Below are 19,364 nucleotides of genomic sequence, written 5' to 3'. Positions count from 1 at the left end.
AGTGCTTTGTGTTTCCCCTACAGTTCGTGTCTTATTGAACTGAATTCCAGGCTAGCAGATACAGCTGTGATCCGCCAGATAGCAGTAAAATCAGGTAAGATTTTGACAACACTTAATTACACTTTAAGAATAAAAGAATAATATTTGAAGAATATCTAATATAGATGTGCTGCTTTAGCAAAGCTAATATTCAAACATCACAATAGAAATTGAAGATTAGTCTAGGTTTAGCACTATTGGAATACTTAGAATATTAACACTGGTTAACACTTGAATGGACTTGGACTGGAAACCAGGTTGACCGGGTTGTTTACCTCTCTGTTTTTCGTTGTACTTGCATAATAAAAACAATTCTAAAAAAAAAAAAAAAAGGAATAGTTAGAATATACTGTTTTTATCTATGTTAAAGAAATAAAGAAAATCATTAATGTAACAGACAAACCTTTTGAACGATAATGCAGATCATCTATGGGTACATTTGTCATATCAATTAAAATACTTACGAATACCCTTTCGGGTTCACTTTTGCAATTATATTGTAATTTGCATGGACTTGCATGTCATTTTTTTGCTGTATTTTTTTCTTTTCATTTCAACACCACCAAAAGCTCAAAGAAGTAAGGACAAAGACAGCAAGATGATGATATTCTCTCTGTTCCTGGCAGGTATATAATTGGTCATCCTTTTTGTTTCCAATCTCATTACTATATACACCTCATTCAAACAAAGAAATCTGTCAACACAATGTCATTTACTTTTTTTGTTACTTCCAAAACTCTCTTTCAGCTATTATCAGCCCTGTGTTTACTGAAGAATGGAGGGCCAGTGTTGTAAAAGAACTTGACGCCCTGGTCACATCCTGTGTTGTGGTACCCTGTTCATTCTCCCATCCTAAAGAGAAGCTGCCCACCTCCAGACTCAGAGGGATCTGGCATCGTTCAACTGATAGAAACCAACACATCTACTACGACGATAGCATGCAGGTCTTGGAAAACTTTAGGGGCCGCACAAAGTTGGTGGGACATCTGGGTCAGAGCAACTGCTCTTTAGAAATGACTAACATTCGAGATCATGACAACGGCCCTTTCTGTTTCCGGATCGAACTAGCACGAACAGAGACTGATACATCCACCGTTGACAAGTTCTCCTTTGTGGAGAGTTGTGTCACGTTCAAAATGCTCCGTATGTCACAGACTTTCACAGACTTTCCAAAATGTCATAAATTTATAGAATTTTTATATGTTACAATAATTAGCCTCTTGTTAAATATCTGCTTTTCCTTTTTTTTTCATTGATAGCTGATCCTCCGAATCCTACACTGAGTCACCAAAAGACGGCCACTCAAGATCGACCCTACACTATCACCTGTTCAGTCCGTCATACCTGCCCCTCCCATGTGCCTAAACTCACATGGAGTAGAGGCACAGCAGATGATGTAATAGAGGTCCACAAGGAAACTGGTTATGGCTACTGGGAGGCCGAGTCCATCCTGACCATCATTCCTGAGGAGAAGGATGATCAAAGTGATGTCACCTGTACAGCACAATTTAATGGACCGAAGACATCATCTGCAACAGTGACACTCTATGTAAAACGTGAGATCTTTTCACTCTGTTGTTGAATTTTGAGGATATTCTTTATGGAAAGTTCATATCCTGGATGTTGTCCTCTAGTGTTAATTTCGTCAGACGAGACGAGACTAAATATGTTCGTACAAATGCAAAGAGGACGATATCCTCTTTGCATTTGTGCAATATAATACGGCTCTGTCTATTTTCAGGTACAGAAAATTATAACCACATCATCATTCCCACGGTGGCAGTGTTTGGTACTGCCGTGATCTTTGCAGTCTTCTGCATTTTCATGGTGAAAAAATACAAGTGAGTTTATTACTTACTTATATTACAGAGATTAATAAAGTAGGAATATATTTCATTACTGTCTAATTCATAAGTTTGTTAAGTGCTCCTCAAAAAAAACGCTTTTTCTTTCTGCTTAAGGAAACGCATAGCAGAGCTCCAAAATCAAGAAGACAGGTAAAGAGAAAAATATATCAGATCCAGTTTTTAGTGCATTACTGATTCTTTTTCTCTCATTAAAATGTGATTCATGAATTTATTTATTTATCTATTTGTCACATTTAGTGCATGGAACAACTTCAGACTCCAGACTGTCTCGAAGGTGAGAAAACATTTTGTACATTTTAGCCCTAAAATTTCTGGAATATGTGAGAGCAGGGGGGTAGCCTACAGGTTGTCAAGGATTGCATTTTAAAAGAGCAATAAACAGCTGAAATTATTTTAGGCCATTCTGATTAAAGGCAAAAGGAATTTATTTATGGGTTTTTATCTTACAATTTGGTGACTAGTTCTGTAATGTATCAATCGTAACCTTTACACACCAATGCTTCATTGATCTTGCATATCTCTGCAGAAGTAAGACGTTTATTCTTCTTTACGGTATAATCTATGCTTCTATCTTTATGTGAAATGGCAATGCCTTATTTTCTGTTCTTTTTAAATTAGGAGGAGAATCTAAAGGTGAGAACTGAAAAAAAGGAACTTCACTTAAATATGTGAAACCTCCCAGTTTGCTTTATTTGTTGTGATGTCCTCACAGTTGAACCATTTAAAAAAAACATTTAAAGATGCAACAATACATTTATAGCCACAAGGGGGCAGAAGAAATTCATGAAATTCAAAAATAAGCTTCTGCACACACAGTTTCAGCAGACACAGAGCAAAATAAATGTCTTTTGCACACAATTTAGAACTGGTATTTCATATGAAATGTATCTGGTATTGATAAATGTTTTCTTATTATTCATCTGTCTCTATTTTGCCCACATTGTGATTAATAATAAATCCAAATGTGGTTGTAATCAAACCTTTTAGTGCTAACTACTTATTCTTTCATGTTTTGTTAAAAAACATAATTGGAAATCACGTGTTGTTTGTAATAATCAGCTTAAGTATGCTATGCACAGATCATATTAAGCATGGGGGGGAGAGTAATGTCCTTTGGGTAGTGGTCAGTGTTACATGCACATATTGGATATTATTAACTCTATGTCCCAAGTGAACCTTTCCATGCAGGTCAGTCATTGCAAAATTACAATGTTATCTGTGTATTGTTAACTTTTCTGATTTTTTTTTTGCATCAAATGTGTTGAATACATTGTTTTTAAAATCATACTGTCATAGAGGGAAAAAAAACAATGTTTATATTATTTCTTTAGTAGTGATAACTAGCCCAATGTTTTACATTTGTCATGTTTCTTTGCATGTTTAAAGCTATAGTGCGTAGTTCCTGTCTCTTTCAGGAGGAATTCTAAGTAATGATAACAAAACTGTCGGTGCATCCACATGATACAAGCCTTCCTTGATCGCACACCACCCCCACCCCTCCTCCACACAGTAGCTAGTAGCCAAAGAGTACACGGAGTATCAAAAAATACATGATGGACTCCTCAGAAGAGGTAATTATCTTAACTAGATTTTCTCCACGCGAAAGTCACCGGACGAGAGCAGTTTCTGAACATAGCCATACTGACAAATACACAGAGAGCTGTGTGGAGCTGATAGTCTTAATTAGCTTTGCATCAACTCATTTGGCAAAAGCTTGAATGTAATGGAAGTTGATTAATATAAAAACCATACGCACTAAAGCTTTAACTCAACATGCTTATTTTAGACAACTTGACTCACACAGGAGTGTGACTTCCTTCTGTACTCAGGACACCATTACTCCACTATATCTTTACATAGCAAATATTTGTTTACTGCTATATAATTTTCTGATTATTGAGTACTGTCCCTTTAAGTCAAAAGGCAAATTATTTGCTTCAGGGTGTAATATGTTTGTTCGACAAGCTCATTTTCATCTAATTCACATGTTAGCTTCAGATAAACGGCATTATGTTAATGAAAAGAATAATCTACAAATATAAAGACAAAAAACAAGATATAAAATTCTGTTGACAAGCTTGAATGTTTTAGCAGCATAGTTCCCTGAAAAGCAACGTTTTGTACTGTAAACACATTGGGTTGTGAGTAAAAAATGTATTCACTGTCAACTGGCATGTAAATGTGTATTTGCGTTTGTGTTTCTCAAATGATAATTATAGCCGGTGATGACACTGTGCTGAAATATGACAAACACAAAATATAAAAACTACATTTTATCTCTACAAACCTTTGTCATTCTGTGTACTTTGACTCATGAATATACTTTTTATGAAAAGATATTTGCTGCTTACTTTCTTACTCAACCAGAGAGACACTTTTTTTAACAAGACTGTAGGTTGTTACAAACTTAACTTCCATAGAGGTTTTATCCAGAATGCCCCCTCTCAGTACTCATGCAGTCATGTCGGTCAGATGGTGGTGCTTTAAGACTAGCTGAAGTCCTGAAAGGGTGGGAGTGAAACAAGAAGAGGAAACAAACTAAATTGGGTGACAAGTGTGATGGAAAGAAAATGATTGTATTTTCCTCAACAACTAGATAGCTCAAATTGAGTCGTGTAGAAGAAAAAAGATCTCTGCCATTTTTAACCTTTAAGTGTTGTACTCTGAGAGAAAATACATTTACATAACAATCACTTTTCGGTATCATCTGATACAGCTAACTGTAGAAGAATTTGTCTTTCATTCATCAATGCCATTGCATCTTAATGTAGAGATCTTTCCAGGAAACAAAATGGGTGTTTTTATGGTAAACATTACATTTTAAATTGGGAAGTTCAGGAGCTGTGTCATAGAAAGAGACAGCGACAGCTCTTCATTTAAAAATAAAGAATGGCTAAAATTAGGTTAACAGATGCATCATTTTGTTGAGTTTGCCATACATTTTGGAGATTGCTAATTTCACTTCTGTTGTCTAATGTGGGTGCAATGTGAGTACATCAAATTCTGTGGCCAATAATTTCAATACAGTCCCTGATTTCAAACATCCCAGCCATATGTTCATTGAAAAGTTGGAATGCTTTGGAGGCTAAAGTGACGTAAACCATCTCATGGGGAACATAAAATGTGGGAGAATCTATTATTGTATATTATACAATTCAAATTTCAGAAGGTTTCAAATACCTTCTGAGGAATGACGTGAAGTGCAATTCTAAAACAGAATAACTTTTTCATTTGACTGTAACTCTTTCCTGTAGGCATTCAGTGAATACATCTTATTGTACTTACTGTATACTTTATATTATACATAGTACAATACAGTACAGCGAAACCAAATCAATGAAATGATGATAAAGACCCAAGCTTGCAAAGCATACATACAATTTTTAACATGTGACATGTAATGCTTTGATTGTGTGTTTGTGATTGACAAATTTCCCGATGATTGATTGACGGACTGATTAATACAAACAGCTTACAAAATCCATTCATCAGCAGTGATTAACTCATCCAGAAGGATAAAATTAATTGTTCCTTTGATGACAGATGAGGTCAGGCCTTCAATCGGCCCAGCAGGTCTTTAAAATGGATGAACCTGACCATCTCTCATTCAAGGTTGGAGCTTCAACAGATAAACCAGAGGTGAGGACAGACATCCCTGTGACATTTTTTACTTTCCAGATAAAAAAAACGCTGTGTGTGGATTCTACAGTTTAGCATTGTATTTTTTCATTTAATGTGTCATTTTCATATGGTAAATTTTCTGTTCTGTTTTTGATTCACAGACTTTTCAACCCAAGCACATTTCCTGTCATGGGTAACTCAGCGTCCACTGGCTTCATCCTTCCTACTACCAGGAAACTGTCCTGGGGGCGCCAGAAGGAGGAAACAGTCAAGCTCGAGGACTTCTTGACACAACGCGAGGAGAATCGCTGGCGAGTTAAAGGAAAGCAGAGTTTATCTGTTGAAATGGTCCACCCCACGCGCAGAATCTGTTACGTGAACCTAGCACTCCAAGAGAGCGACAGCTTTTATCCAAACAGGGGTGAAATGCTGAACCCTGCTTATGTTGGAGATCAAGGTCCATGAATGACTGACATCACTGTGAACAATTCAGTCTACAACTCAGCCAGAAGATCCTGTCAGTTGGAATGTTTTCAGGAGTAACTGCAGAAAGCCCCAGTGATGCCGCTGCAACAGGAGAGGTCTGGCATAGAGGGCCATTTTTTTTAATTTTTTTTTACCACAACACTGTTTGGTGTGATCATATGGACAGGAAGTGAGACATCAGTGCAAATTTAAAATGAGATTGGTTCCTTTTTGTGTAAAATGGAAGAAAAAGTGAAAAATGTTCCTTTTTGTGTGCATTTGGTGTGATCTAGTCAAACCGATTGGATGTGATATAGCCAACGTAAAAATAACATTTATAGTTTCAGATAAAAATCAATTTGAGCAATTATCACACATGCAACACCTCATCACGTTGCTGTAGGCTGAATGAGCAAAGGAAATCTTGTGTTAACATCTCTGCATCTGTGAAACACATGGTGTGAAGGTAGAGTTAATGTAATTTTCTTGTTAGAAATAAAACAAAATAATAATAGATATATATCATTTGCAACGTTTATAGACTTTTCAAGGAGTTTACATGTCATTGCTTTCAGTCAGCACTTGCTGTTCAGGAATATATTTCATCTTTGTATGACATGATTGCATATCATCATTTTACATCTTAGCACATTATTGTTAAGGTTATTTAGAAGTAATTTCTTTGAAGCAAATACAGTTCAAGAAATATCAAATGTCTGTAGCGGAGCGCTTCCCGGACTCAAAAAATTAGCTTGAGGTGCTCTTTGGAAGGGATAATCATAATGTAGAAACCAAAAAGGAAAATCCAAGGCACTCTCTTATAGAAAAATACAAAGCCTTTATTTATGGCTTAGTCATCATTAATCTTAAAATACTCCGACGCGTTTCGGCATACAAGCCTTCGTCAGGGAGTCAATCAATTTCCCAAACAGGAAGAGACCTTCTTATACGCTTTTAAACAGACCAATCAAGAAACACAGCCAATGAAAAGCCATAATTTTGATAGAGGAGGGTTCAAAATTGTAGGGTTATAGAATGACCAATAGATGTCCTCATTGGTCATAAATAGACCAGTGTATTTGACTACAAATCAAGGTAAAATTCAAAATACAAAACATGTACAACACAAATACAAATAGAAATGGACCCGATTGAAAAATAAACAATATGGTTTTAAAGAAAAACACTGAGATCAAGTTCTTCATTTAAGCCTGGATAACTAGTAGCCTGCAGTTTATCAATCCAGAAACTTTCTCTCTGGTTTAGTTGTTTTTGTCTGTCCCCTTTCCTCAGTGACAATGGAATTGACATGGACACAGGTCAGACAGTTGTTTGTTCCCAGAAGCGAATCTTTAAGCCTAAATCAACTTTTTGCCCACTGGTTCAGAATACAGCATTACATATATTTGCTAAAAAGGTGAATTTTGATATTGAAAATTTGTTTAAACAGAAAAGATCACCTAAGCAGCAGAGTAATCTGTCTCACACCGAAAAGAAGGCGTTGGAAGCATTATCCAGAGACAGTGATCTAGTAATTAAAAATGCGGATAAAGGTGGTGCCATAGTGATTTGGGGTAAGGATATGTACATAAAAGAGGCCTTTTGTCAGTTAAACAACACAGAGTTTTACCAACCACTGACTTTCAACCCTATTGAGTCTCTTAAAGAGGAATTAAAACAACTACTACATGTGGCCAAAGACAATGACTGGATCTCTAAATCTGAACTTGAGTTTCTGTGGAATGAAAAACCCCAGAGTGGCATCATTCTACATGTTACCCAAAATCCATAAGTGTGTGGATAACCCTCCAGGGAGACCTGTTATCTCTGGTAATGATAGTCTGACTGAACCAGTCTCTAAGTTTATTGACTATTTTATTAAACCCTGTCTGTCTTCACTCCCAGCATTTGTCCAAGACACCACAGATGTGCTGAATAAGATCACACAACTACAAAACATAGGCTCTGATACATATCTAGTCACTATGGATGTAGAAGCATTGTATACAAACATTGAACACACACAGGGTCTTGCAGCTCTGACACATTTTTTAAGTAGGAGACCTGAATCGGAAATACCACCAACTGATTTTGTATTGTCATTAACTAAATGGACATTGAATAATAATATCTTCATCTTCCAGGATAAGACATTTAAACAGATAAAAGGCTGTGCTATGGGGGCCTGTTACAGCCCATCATATGCAGGTCTATTTCTGGGAAAATGGGAGGAAGATTTTGTCTTAAATCAGGAAAAGAATGCCTTCTTTAAAAACATTATCTGGTGGGGACGTTACATTGATGATGTTTGTCTGTTTTGGTCTGGTTCAGAGTCAGATTTGAAAGAGTTCCATGTTTATTTGAATAACATTAACCCCAACATTAAACTATCTTTGGAATATAGTAAAGATTATATTAATTTTCTTGACCTTACCATATTCAAAGACGATCATGGTGCACTACATACTTCAGTGTTTAGAAAACCTACTGACAGGAACACTATTCTCCATGCTAGAAGCTTCCACCCTAAGTGGTTGAAGGAAAATGTTCCATACGGACAATTCCAGCGAGCCAGGAGAATTTGTGACCTGGATAATTCTTTTGAGTGTAAAGCAAAAGAGATGACGTCACATTTCAAGGAACGGGGTTATAATGAGGACATCTATTGGTCATTCTATAACCCTACAATTTTGAACCCTCCTCTATCAAAATTATGGCTTTTCATTGGCTGTGTTTCTTGATTGGTCTGTTTGAAAGCGTATAAGAAGGTCTCTTCCTGTTTGGGAAATTGATTGACTCCCTGACGAAGGCTTGTATGCCGAAACGCGTCGGAGTATTTTAAGATTAATGATGACTAAGCCATAAATAAAGGCTTTGTATTTTTCTATAAGAGAGTGCCTTGGATTTTCCTTTTTGGTTTCTACAGTTCAAGAAATGTTGGACAAATACATTCAACCTTCCAGCCAACACTGTTTCAGCCTCTTGATTTATTTTTTAGAGCAAAAATGGGTCCTTGCACTCCGTGGTCTAATCTGTGTTGCGTTTTATTGTTGTCTTTGTTCAGCTGAATAAGCAGACTAATTAATTCACACACATGGCTGTTTGAGGGTGAAACTCTACTACCAATTCACATTAGACATTTTAAAACTGCCTCTTTTAAACTTAACTTAAAGAAGTGGCCAACAAGTAGTCAGCACTGTCAACATTACATTTAGACACTAATCTTGCTGCCTGCTTTCTGCTCTGCCTGTCTGTGCTTCTTGTGCGATGCCTGTGATGTTGTCTGTTTCATTAGTGTTTAGTCAGGCTAATGTCTGTTGCTTGTTACTGTCCCAGCAATGTCATGTTTGTGTATGTCTATCAAAAATGTATGTCTATGCTATTGTGCCTTGTTTGTTATATGGTCTGAAAGTTTGGCTTGTGTGTGTGCTCCTGTTGATCTTGACAAAATATTCTTGTCTTTATTAGGGCCCGAGCGCCGACAGCGGCGAAGGCCCTATTGAAACTGAAGGAATTATAACTTCTTTCTTTCTTTCTTTCTTTCTTTCTTTCTTTCTTTCTTTCTTTCTTTCTTTCTATTCTTTTTCCCGTCAAATGAATTGGCTTTTTGAGGGGCTTATCATATTCAAATTTGGCAGTCGCATCAAGTCTGGTGAAAATTTACGTATTTTAAGGGTTTCGGGAATAGCCGCCCAAAAATGGCTCGCTAGCGCCCCCTAGAAAGTTAAAGAAATTGAGCCCCTGCAGTGCGTTTAACGTAGACTCATGAAACTTGGTACACATATGTAGCATGTCAACCTGTACAAAAAACTTCATTAGAGCCATACCCTAAACCCAACAGGAAGTCCGCCATTTTGATGTCAAAGTTCGAAATTAGTGCAATTTTGGCCATTTCCACATGTCGTACTTTAACGAACTCCTCCTAGAGATTTCATCCGATCAACTTCAAACTCGGTCTGTGCCATCTTACGAAGTTAAAGATGAAAAGTTGTTAAAAGAAAAACTTTTCGTCATAGGGCGTGGCCGTGGCGGGGTGGCCATTTTGTGTGTTTCGCGGCCGAAACAGGAAGTGGGTGTAACTCGAGTGTACGTTGTCCAACTGGGTCGAAACTTTTCAGGATTCATAAGAGTCCAACCCTGAGGACAAATAAAGGCCGATATTTACTTAAAGTCATAGCGCCCCCTAGTGGCAACAGGAAGTAGGCCTAAAAGTCAAGGTGCTATACTTTAACAAACTCCTCCTAGAGATGTCATCTGATGGACTTCAAACTTGGTCTGGACACCTTAACGATGAAAAGTTATTAAAAGAAAAACTTTTCGTCAGACGGTGTGGGCGTGGCGTGGCGGCCATTTTGAGTGTTTAGCAATGAACAAAGAAATTGTTGTAACTTGAGTGTACGTTGTCGTATCTGCCCGAAATTTCTCATGATGGACAAGGGTCACCTACAGGCCAAAATTGACTTTTGGTCATAGCGCCCCCCGCTGGCAACAGGAAATGCGCCTTATATGACAAACATCATCCGATTTATATGAAACTCAGATTGTGTGGTCTACATGTGATACTGAGCCAGCCCCTATAATATGACCACGCCCACTTACTCAGGCCACGCCTCCTAACATTTGAACCGTTTAACGTATACCCTTGTGTGAGGTATCATTGAACTCAGCAGCATGGTATTATTTTTAGCTTATTTTTTTTATATTTTTAGAGTGACCTCTTACCACCAGTCCAGGGACAGCAGATGTAAAATAGCATCTTGGCTAATTTGACATTTGTTTTATATTTTTCAGTGGGCATTGTCTCTGCTCATCATATCTGAATAAAATAAATAAAATAAGCTCTCCGTATGAAAAAATATGTTATATAATATGTTATGAGAGTTGTCGGTCGGTGACGATGAGCTCAAGGCGTCTAGGCTTCACGAAGTGGGAAATATGCCTTACAAAAATAAAATTGGAGAAGTCATGATTACTAAAATAAATCAAATATCCAAAGAAGGAAGTGAGAGCATAAGGGTGGCACACCTTGTGACATAGCTGAGGGTCTCAGATGGACAACAAAGATAAGATTTAAAACAAAATTAAATTTATAAGAGCTGATTAGACACTTGTCCCTTTCTTATTTGTTTATGAAAATAAAACCTGAAAAGTATACAGCTTAAAGGAACACGGCGACTTATTGGGACTTTAGCTCATTCACCGTATCCCCCAGAGTTAGATAAGTACATAACATACCCTTCTCATCTCCATGCGTGTCGTAACTCTGTCTGACACACTAATTCTCAGAAGGCTAAGCACTGCTACTTGGGCGGATTGATATTACTCCAACTCCGAGCGAACTCCAGGCGAACTCTCTGCTCCTCACCACGGTGCTTCTCAGGTGTAAATCACTCCGCCCAAGTAGCAGAAGTAGCAGGGCTTCGCCTTCTGAGAATTAGTTCCCAGTATGTATACGGGTGTCGAGTGGTTCTCCCTCTCAATTAGGCGTTGGATGCGCTGGCATCTTTTTATTTATAAAGCAGTACTAGGATTACTTCCTCTTTATCTGAATGCTTACATCCTCCCAAGGTCTGCAGGGACATATCACTTGCGTTTACAGGATCTGTTTTTATTGTCAGTCCCTAAAGCCCGCACTGACTTTGGCAAAAAGGCTTTTAATTTTGCAGCACCATCTGCATGGAATCAGCTTCAGAATGAGTTACAGTTGAAGGAGTTGGTCTCACTTTATTCTTTTAAAGGCTTTCTAAAAGACCTTGCAGAAAGGCAATCTGTCTGTCATTGTTGTTAAATTGATTTAGGACCCAGATTTTCTTTATGATGACATTGGTGTTCGAATATGATGAGTGAAAGTGTGTCTATGTTTATATTTCGTTATTGTATTTGTATTTCTTGAAACCTAGCTGCTGCCACTTGCCAGGACCCTCTTGTAAAAGAGATTTGTAATCTCAAGGAGTTTTTTCCTGGTTAAATAAAGGTTTGAATGAATACGGTTAGAATATGGCTGTGTCTCATGTGACCTTGTTATTTGTACATGCTATGACTCAGGGGTGTAGCACGAAATTCTGGGTCCCTTTAGAAAGGCATTTTCTATGGGCCTCTCCCCGCATCCACAGCTATTCATTCTAGCATCTTTTTGGGCCCTACTCACATGAGGGCCCTCGGTACTCAGTCCTCTTTTTCCCCCCAGGCCGACGCCCCTGCTGTGACTATACAAATCACAACATGTAAATAGGAAAATGTTGGCGTTATTTTGTCACTTATTGGGAGCAGTAGGTTAGATGGAGCCGGTTACCTCCAGGATCAGTGCTAAGCTAGGCTAGCAGTGGGTGCATCAGACAGAGTTACGACACGCACGGAGGTGAGAAGGGTATGTAGGGACTTATCTAACTCTGGGGGATACGCTGAATAAGCTAAAGTCCCAATAAATCAGCATGTTCCTTTAAGTGACAATAGGTCAGAGCACAAGACATGGTTAAAAAAAAAAGATTTAAGATCCCCTCCACTTAAAAATGTTGTTTTGTCCCCTAAAATGTCTGAGCTTGTATGCTTGTATACTGACCTGTATCTGTGTCACTATAGTGACAAACTCGAGTTTGCCACTAGAGAGGTGTTTTCACATTCCTCTACTAAAAGGGGAGATGTCCGTGCCCTTCCCATAAAATCTGAGATTAAAATACATCCCGGACCAGTTTGATTTGGTACGTCACAGATTTGAAAGCTAATCACTGTCTAATATGCAAAATCTCTAAAAGAAACCTGGGCGCCTAGGTAGCTCACCTGGTGGAGCGCCAGCCCATATACAGAGGCCCAGTCTCTGTATATGGGCCCAGTTTAAGCTGTCCTGTCAAAAATAAAGGCCTAAAAATGCCAAAAGAAAAAAAGAAAAAAAAAAGAAACCTCAGCTCCTCCAACCTCCAGCTCAGAGCAGACTTGTCAGTACAGCAAGAGCGTCACCCACTGCCAGAAACAAGCTAACAAGTTAACAAGCTACATAAACAAATATAAGAATGCTAACTACACTTTCCATTTGAATATGTCTGCTGATTTTCCAGAAAAAAAGACTCTGAATCTGGTTCAGACAGGACGCAAAACTATCGCCGCGGAGCTGTCCTAACTCTAGCGCTCAATGAGGGAGAAAAAGTAGATGTGCTTTCAGCCCTATTTAAAAAAGATTTTTTTTACTTCTTCTGAGTTAATATTTCTTGTAATATTAATCATAGCAGAGTATTTTTACATACTTGAAAAGGGGGACTTGATGATTAATTAACTTCCCCAATGTATGTCTAACAAAACAAAAAACGGCAGTGTATGTGTGGTGTATACAAAGTGGAATGGAAACTAGACAAGTCATCTCTCATCAGAGGGAAATGACAGCGGCACCTGATAAGTCTGAAAATATTTGTCACTTTATTTGCAGGTCTGACCCCAAGAGGACAACATGGACTTTCTCAAGTGGCCTCTGTTTTTTGTGTGCCTTTGCTCTAAGGGTATGGTTCATTTTCTAAACTGTATAACCAGTTGTTACATTTTCAGCTCACAAGAAGTCAATTTAAACAGTTAGCTTTTAGTATTTTTGTTGTTTTATCATTAGTATTTTATTTTGTGCAAGTCCTTCTCACCACTGCTATCTCTTTGTTACATTTTCCTCTGCATTTTACTACAGGTTCTCAAACTGAAGGCTCATCTTTGACAATTAAGGTGCCGTCCTCAGTAAAAGGTCTCCCTGGATCCTGTGTGGTGATCCCCTGTTCGTTCAACTACCCAGATCCAGGCAGGGTGGTCACTGAATTCACTGGGATGTGGGCCGAGGGGAACATGAGATCATCTATCACCCAGACAAGTTAACAGTGAAGCAGCAGTATCAGAGTCGGACAGAGCTGTTGGGAGACATCAGTCAGAAGAACTGTTCATTTAAGATTGATCCCCTTAAACAAAGTGACCAAGGGCCATTTTATTTCAGGATTGAAATGGCAGGCTATGAAAAGCTTTCATACTAAGAGAACACAGTCTCCATTACAATGAGTAAGTAAAATTAACAACTTTTACCAGACTTCTGTAACCGTACAGTTCATTGATTCCTGCATTTTCTCAGAAGTCTCTTTTTAATTCCAGTGTTGCATTAGTGAAAATTGAGAAAATTCAACAATGGTTACTTTCCTGATGTTATTGACTTACTTCTTCTACATCATATGAAATATTATATTTGTGCAAACAGTCAATAGTCCAAAGCAATAATAAGAAAACGTTTTAACAGCAGTGTTTACCTTGATGGTTTATTTAAGTTGACTTTGAAAGCTGAGTTTGTAACTATAACTTTAAACAAAGTCCTTTTGACAATACTACTGAGTTGGTAACAGCGGTCATTTAGGTTTCAATAGTCACCATCTATCTGGTTTCTCACTTCCTTAATTGTGCTATTGTAACTGCCCTCTTCTCACTTTAAATAACTTTGATCAAAACACAGTTGAAACAGTTTCATTTCTCTACAAAGATGTATGACATGGAGGCCAAATGCCCATTTTGAGAATTCCTAAATGTTCAATCCTGTTAGTTCAGTCAACATTTCTCATGATTTGGGATTTTTAAGTTTCCTTCCTTTTTCAATTTTCATTTTTAAATGTCGAAGCCCATCAGGGCCAATACAACATTTCAAAATACACAACATTGCCCAGTAGACAACACGATCATCCTTACTTGTAATAGTAGCCTTATGATCTTTGCATTTGCCTATCATGATCTTTCTTGGTGTTACAGGTGTACCAAATCCCATCCAGTTCTCTGTGAAAGAGGAGGTAGTGGAAGGTGATAAGGTGTCTGCATCCTGCTCAGTGTCTCACTCCTGCCCCACCTCTCCTCCTGTCTTCACCTGGAGTCACACTGGACACACACATGTCCAACCACAGCAGCTTGACGATGGCCAGTGGAGAACAACATCTACCATAAACTTTCAAGCTACCAGCGCTGATCACAACAAGCCTTTACAGTGTACTGTAACATACCATGGAGGGCAGCACCAAACAACATCCAGAGACCTCAAAGTAAAATGTAAGTGTATATGGCAGTGTGGCCATAATAAAAGCTGATGCTTTAAACACTGTAACTTAGTAGGTACGTGATATTATTAAACAGTATATAGCACTTTTTAAAACCAGGGTTACAACAGGCTTCACAGCTACAAAAAGATGATGAAAAACATTTGAAGGAATATGAAAATTGAATTGAATTGAAAAGAATTAGAACGAATTGGGGCAAGGAAATACCAATGAAGGAAATAAAGATCAAAATTTGAAACCAAACCACACTGAGGCCTACAGTGAAAGATGGGTAGAAATGTTAGTGTGATGATATGTTACATAACCTACTGGATTTAGGGTTTTCTTTACCAATGTGGAAGCTTTTTTACCAACACACATACATTCAAATATAGTATCTTCGAAGCTTCTTAAATCAGGTTTAGTCGCTGATAGAGGATTATCAGTCATCAGGAATCCGTCTGCAATGGAAGAAGAGTATTAGGTTATCTCTTACTGTATATTGGATTAGCTGGCTGCATGAAGGACAGCACATTATGTCTGCTTCTCTGTATTTTCTATAGACACATAAAAACCTACTTTACGGCTTTATGAAGTTATTTTGGCCCTTCCCGATTGCTTTTTTACCCATAGTGGCATAGCTCTGCCTGTCCACCACTTTGGTCAAGACTGAAATAGTTCAATAACTAGTGGATGGATTGCCATGACATTTTGTAATCAACATTGGTGGTACCCAGAGGATACATCCATGACTTTGTTGATCCCCTGACTTTTCCTCTAGTACCCACATGAGGTGGACATTTGACATTTTGAGTCAATTATCAGCTCAGCTTTGGTATATACTTTGTAAAAGAGTAGGATAAGTTATGTTTTTCAAATGAAGCATTGAAATGTGATTGCTGTTAGACATTTAAAAGATGTGTACATTTATAAAAAAAAATATCATTGTGAACAGACACCAGAAACATACATACATCATTGGGTTTCAGGTTCTTAAACTAAACACCATTATTCTGCCAGCAGGGGGAGGTCTAAGGATGCACCAACACCTCGCATGAGCTCACTGAAAACAGATAAAGATGTGGTGCTTCCTCAGTATGCTCCAACAAAAAGGTGTTAGTCATTTACCTCAGTTTAAACAAACATCTCAATGTCAAAAGTGAAACTTTAACACTTTAATCCCTTTTTCTATGATATATCACTCTCTCTCTCTTTTATAGGATGCATCTCACATAATAGTCATACAGTCCCAATTTTGAGATATTAGGGGGATTGTATTTTAGCTTTTTCCTCTGTTATGTACTGTATCATAATTGTTTGTCAACATACTTAGATTTATTTTATTTTATTTCACTTTCTGTCACTGAATACAGAAAAGGAAGGAAAAAGAGAATAAAATCAAATCACATAATGTAATCAAAGCTGTAGTGCTTAGTTTCTGCCGCCCCATGAGGAATTCTAACTGTCCATGAACGCAAACTGCCCCCCCCCGCCCTTCTGCGCGGGAAAGTCACCGGACGCCACAATCTTCTGCACATAGCCATACTGAGAAATACAGAGAGTTGTGTGGAGCTGAAAGTCTTAATTAGCTTTGTAGCAAATCATTTGGCAATGGCTTGAGTGTAACGGATGGTGCGTAACGGACGTTTATTAATATCAAAAAGTTATGCACTAAAGTTTTAATATTTTAACCTTTGATAAGTGAAAATAAATACAGTATAGGCCTCTTACATATGAGGACAGTCTCCTCATACGATATATGTATCATGTCATATAAATACATATATGCATTCAAATCACTTCACTGTTGCAATTGTATTATAATTGACATGCAAGTAAGTAATTGACATGTATTTGTATTAGGCTTTTCATAGACATGAATCTCAAGATTCTTTACAGTGGTACAAAACAACATACTTCAAAACATCATTTTTTACCCCACTTCATTTTTTTCATTTAAACACCACAGTGTATTACACCACAAAAACCTCAGAGAAATATGGACACACAGAGAATGATATTCTGTCTGCTTGTGGCAGGTAACACAATTGGTCACCTCTTTGTTTCCTATCTCATCCATTCATACACCCCACTTACATAACGTGTCAAAGAGAACTGCTTCAACTCATTTCTTTCTTTGTTACTTCCAAAACTCTCTTTCAGCTATTATCAGCCCTGTGTTTACTGAAGAATGGAGGGCCAGTGTTGTAAAAGAACTTGACGCCCTGGTCACATCCTGTGTTGTGGTACCCTGTTCATTCACCCATCCTAAAGACTCTCTGATCCTGCCCACCTCCAGACTCAGAGGGATCTGGCATCGTTCAACTGATAGAAACCAACGCATCTACTACGAGGATAGCATGCAGGTCTTGGAAAACTTTAGGGGCCGCACAAAGTTGTTGGGACATCTGGGTCAGAACAACTGCTCTTTAGAAATGGCTAACATAAAAAGACACATAAAAACCTACTTTACGGCTTTATGAAGTTATTTTGGCCCTTCCCGATTGCTTTTTTACCCATAGTGGCATAGCTCTGCCTGTCCACCACTTTGGTCAAGACTGAAATAGTTCAATAACTAGTGGATGGATTGCCATGACATTTTGTAATCAACATTGGTGGTACCCAGAGGATACATCCATGACTTTGTTGATCCCCTGACTTTTCCTCTAGTACCCACAAGTTATTTTGGCCCTTCCCGATTGCTTTTTTACCCATAGTGGCATAGCTCTGCCTGTCCACCACTTTGGTCAAGACTGAAATAGTTCAATAACTAGTGGATGGATTGCCATGACATTTTGTAATCAACATTGGTGGTACCCAGAGGATACATCCATGACTTTGTTGATCCCCTGACTTTTCCTCTAGTACCCACATGAGGTGGACATTTGAATTTTGCATATACTTTGTAAAAGAGTAGGCTACAAAATATACTCCACCATGGTATCATGAAGGGTTAATTGTATGTTTCCATGCAGATGCCCCAGTAAATGTGACGGTTGAGCACAAGTCAGATGTAAAGGAGGGAGAAGCTGTGCGGCTGAGATGCTCCAGTGATGCTCACCCCCCCACCAGCAGCTATCAGTGGCATAATGAAACTGGTGCTCAGCTGCATCAAGGAAACGTCTACATGCTGCCAAATGTCTCCAGACACACAGGAGCTCTGTACTGTACTGCCATCAATGCAGTAGGACAAGGCAATTCAAGCCCTGTGCAGCTTAATGTGTTATGTAAGTAAACAAGTGTAAAAATAAGGAGAGAGTTTTCATTTAAACACATATATAAAAAGTACTATAATAAAGGAGGACTAACTCATAACTCCATTCCTTGTGCTTACAGATGCCCCTGAGATTAAGACGGCTTCTTCCTGCTCCTCAGAGGCAGATATGGTAAAGTGTGTGTGCATTGTGGAGTCCAAGCTTCCCAGCATTGTCTATTTTGTGCTTTCTGACAGAGTCCTGCCAAGCACCGAGGTAGAGAAACACGGCTTTGTTACCATTGGGACTCTGCGGGCAAAGTTTGGATCTTCTGAGGCTGTCTACTGTCTGGCAAACAACACACAGTAAGGAAAAAAAAAATTTCAGAAGCACATGACATTCGCCTGAAGACTGAAGGAATGAACTTTGTATTGAGAAAGAGTAAAATTACACTACATGGTTTTGTTAAAGAAAATCATGTTCCTTCAAGTTTTGATAATCATGTCAACATTTCTGAATGCATCTGTTCAAAATTGTCTCACTGTTGTATGAGCTATGCCATTGAGTGTAGTCAGATTACCTATGTAAAGGGCTTTTCTTGTTCACTCATTTATGAGCTGTAGAGAGGCTTGAGACTATAAAATCTGTATCTTAAATTGAGTGAAGTTCTGACAGTTTGTCATCTACAACATTGACACTCTATGTAAAACGTGAGATCTTTTCACTCGATTGTTGAATTTTGAGGATTTTCTTTATGTAAAGTTCATATCCTGGATGCTGTCCTCTTTACATTTGTGCAATATAATATGGCTATGTCTATTTGCAGGTACAGAAAACTATAACCACATCATCATTCCCATGGTGGCAGCAATTGGTACAGCCGTGATCTTTGCAGTCTTCTGCATTTTCATGGTGAAAAGATACAAGTGAGTTTATTACTTATATTACAAAGATTAATAAAGTAGGAATATATTTCATTACTGTCTAATTCTTTTGTTTGTTAAGTGCTCCTCAAAAAAAACGCTTTTTCTTTCTGCTTAAGGAAACGCATAGCAGAGCTCCAAAATCAAGAAGGCAGGTAAAGAGAAAAATATATCAGATCCAGTTTTTAGTGCATTACTGATTCTTTTTCTCTCATTAGAATG

The 19,364-nt window shown here is 38.1% G+C and overlaps 2 protein-coding genes and 1 long non-coding RNA gene across 5 annotated transcripts in view; all 3 read left to right on the top strand.

Moving 5' to 3' along the window:
• LOC114557360 (sialic acid-binding Ig-like lectin 12) overlaps positions 1–19,140 on the top strand; it is a 26,445-nt gene extending 7,305 nt beyond the window's left edge. The window contains exons 4-7 of the mRNA XM_028580789.1: positions 14,926–15,038; positions 18,001–18,252; positions 18,362–18,584; positions 19,046–19,140. Of these exons, the coding sequence (XP_028436590.1) occupies positions 14,926–15,038; positions 18,001–18,252; positions 18,362–18,584; positions 19,046–19,061 (604 nt within the window). The 3' untranslated portion in view covers positions 19,062–19,140. The remainder of the gene's footprint in view (positions 1–14,925; positions 15,039–18,000; positions 18,253–18,361; positions 18,585–19,045) is intronic.
• Positions 12–14,836, top strand: LOC114556572 (sialic acid-binding Ig-like lectin 13). 3 transcript variants are annotated; one of them, XM_028579564.1, is made up of 9 exons: positions 12–94; positions 609–665; positions 787–1,182; positions 1,299–1,595; positions 1,781–1,880; positions 2,001–2,036; positions 2,145–2,181; positions 13,657–14,015; positions 14,748–14,836. In XM_028579564.1, exons 2-8 carry the CDS (start codon positions 638–640, stop codon positions 13,681–13,683), a joined length of 921 nt encoding a protein of 306 aa, XP_028435365.1. In that variant the 5' UTR covers positions 12–94; positions 609–637; the 3' UTR covers positions 13,684–14,015; positions 14,748–14,836. The 3 variants fall into 3 exon arrangements, with proteins under 3 accessions (XP_028435365.1, XP_028435364.1, XP_028435363.1); XM_028579563.1 differs by lacking the exons at positions 13,657–14,015; positions 14,748–14,836 and adding an exon at positions 2,526–3,327; XM_028579562.1 differs by lacking the exons at positions 13,657–14,015; positions 14,748–14,836 and having other exon boundaries at positions 2,145–2,519.
• On the top strand, positions 16,116–17,951 carry LOC114556595 (uncharacterized). Its single transcript, XR_003692705.1, has 3 exons — positions 16,116–16,138; positions 16,995–17,064; positions 17,189–17,951. It is a non-coding gene; the product is annotated as an uncharacterized LOC114556595 (long non-coding RNA).
• Positions 19,141–19,364: the final 224 nt, after the last annotated feature.

Source organism: Perca flavescens, chromosome 6 (genome assembly GCF_004354835.1).
Source record: "Perca flavescens isolate YP-PL-M2 chromosome 6, PFLA_1.0, whole genome shotgun sequence".
In the NCBI taxonomy this organism is placed as follows: Eukaryota; Metazoa; Chordata; class Actinopteri; order Perciformes; family Percidae; genus Perca; species Perca flavescens.
This window is presented reverse-complemented; position numbering and strand designations above follow the sequence as displayed.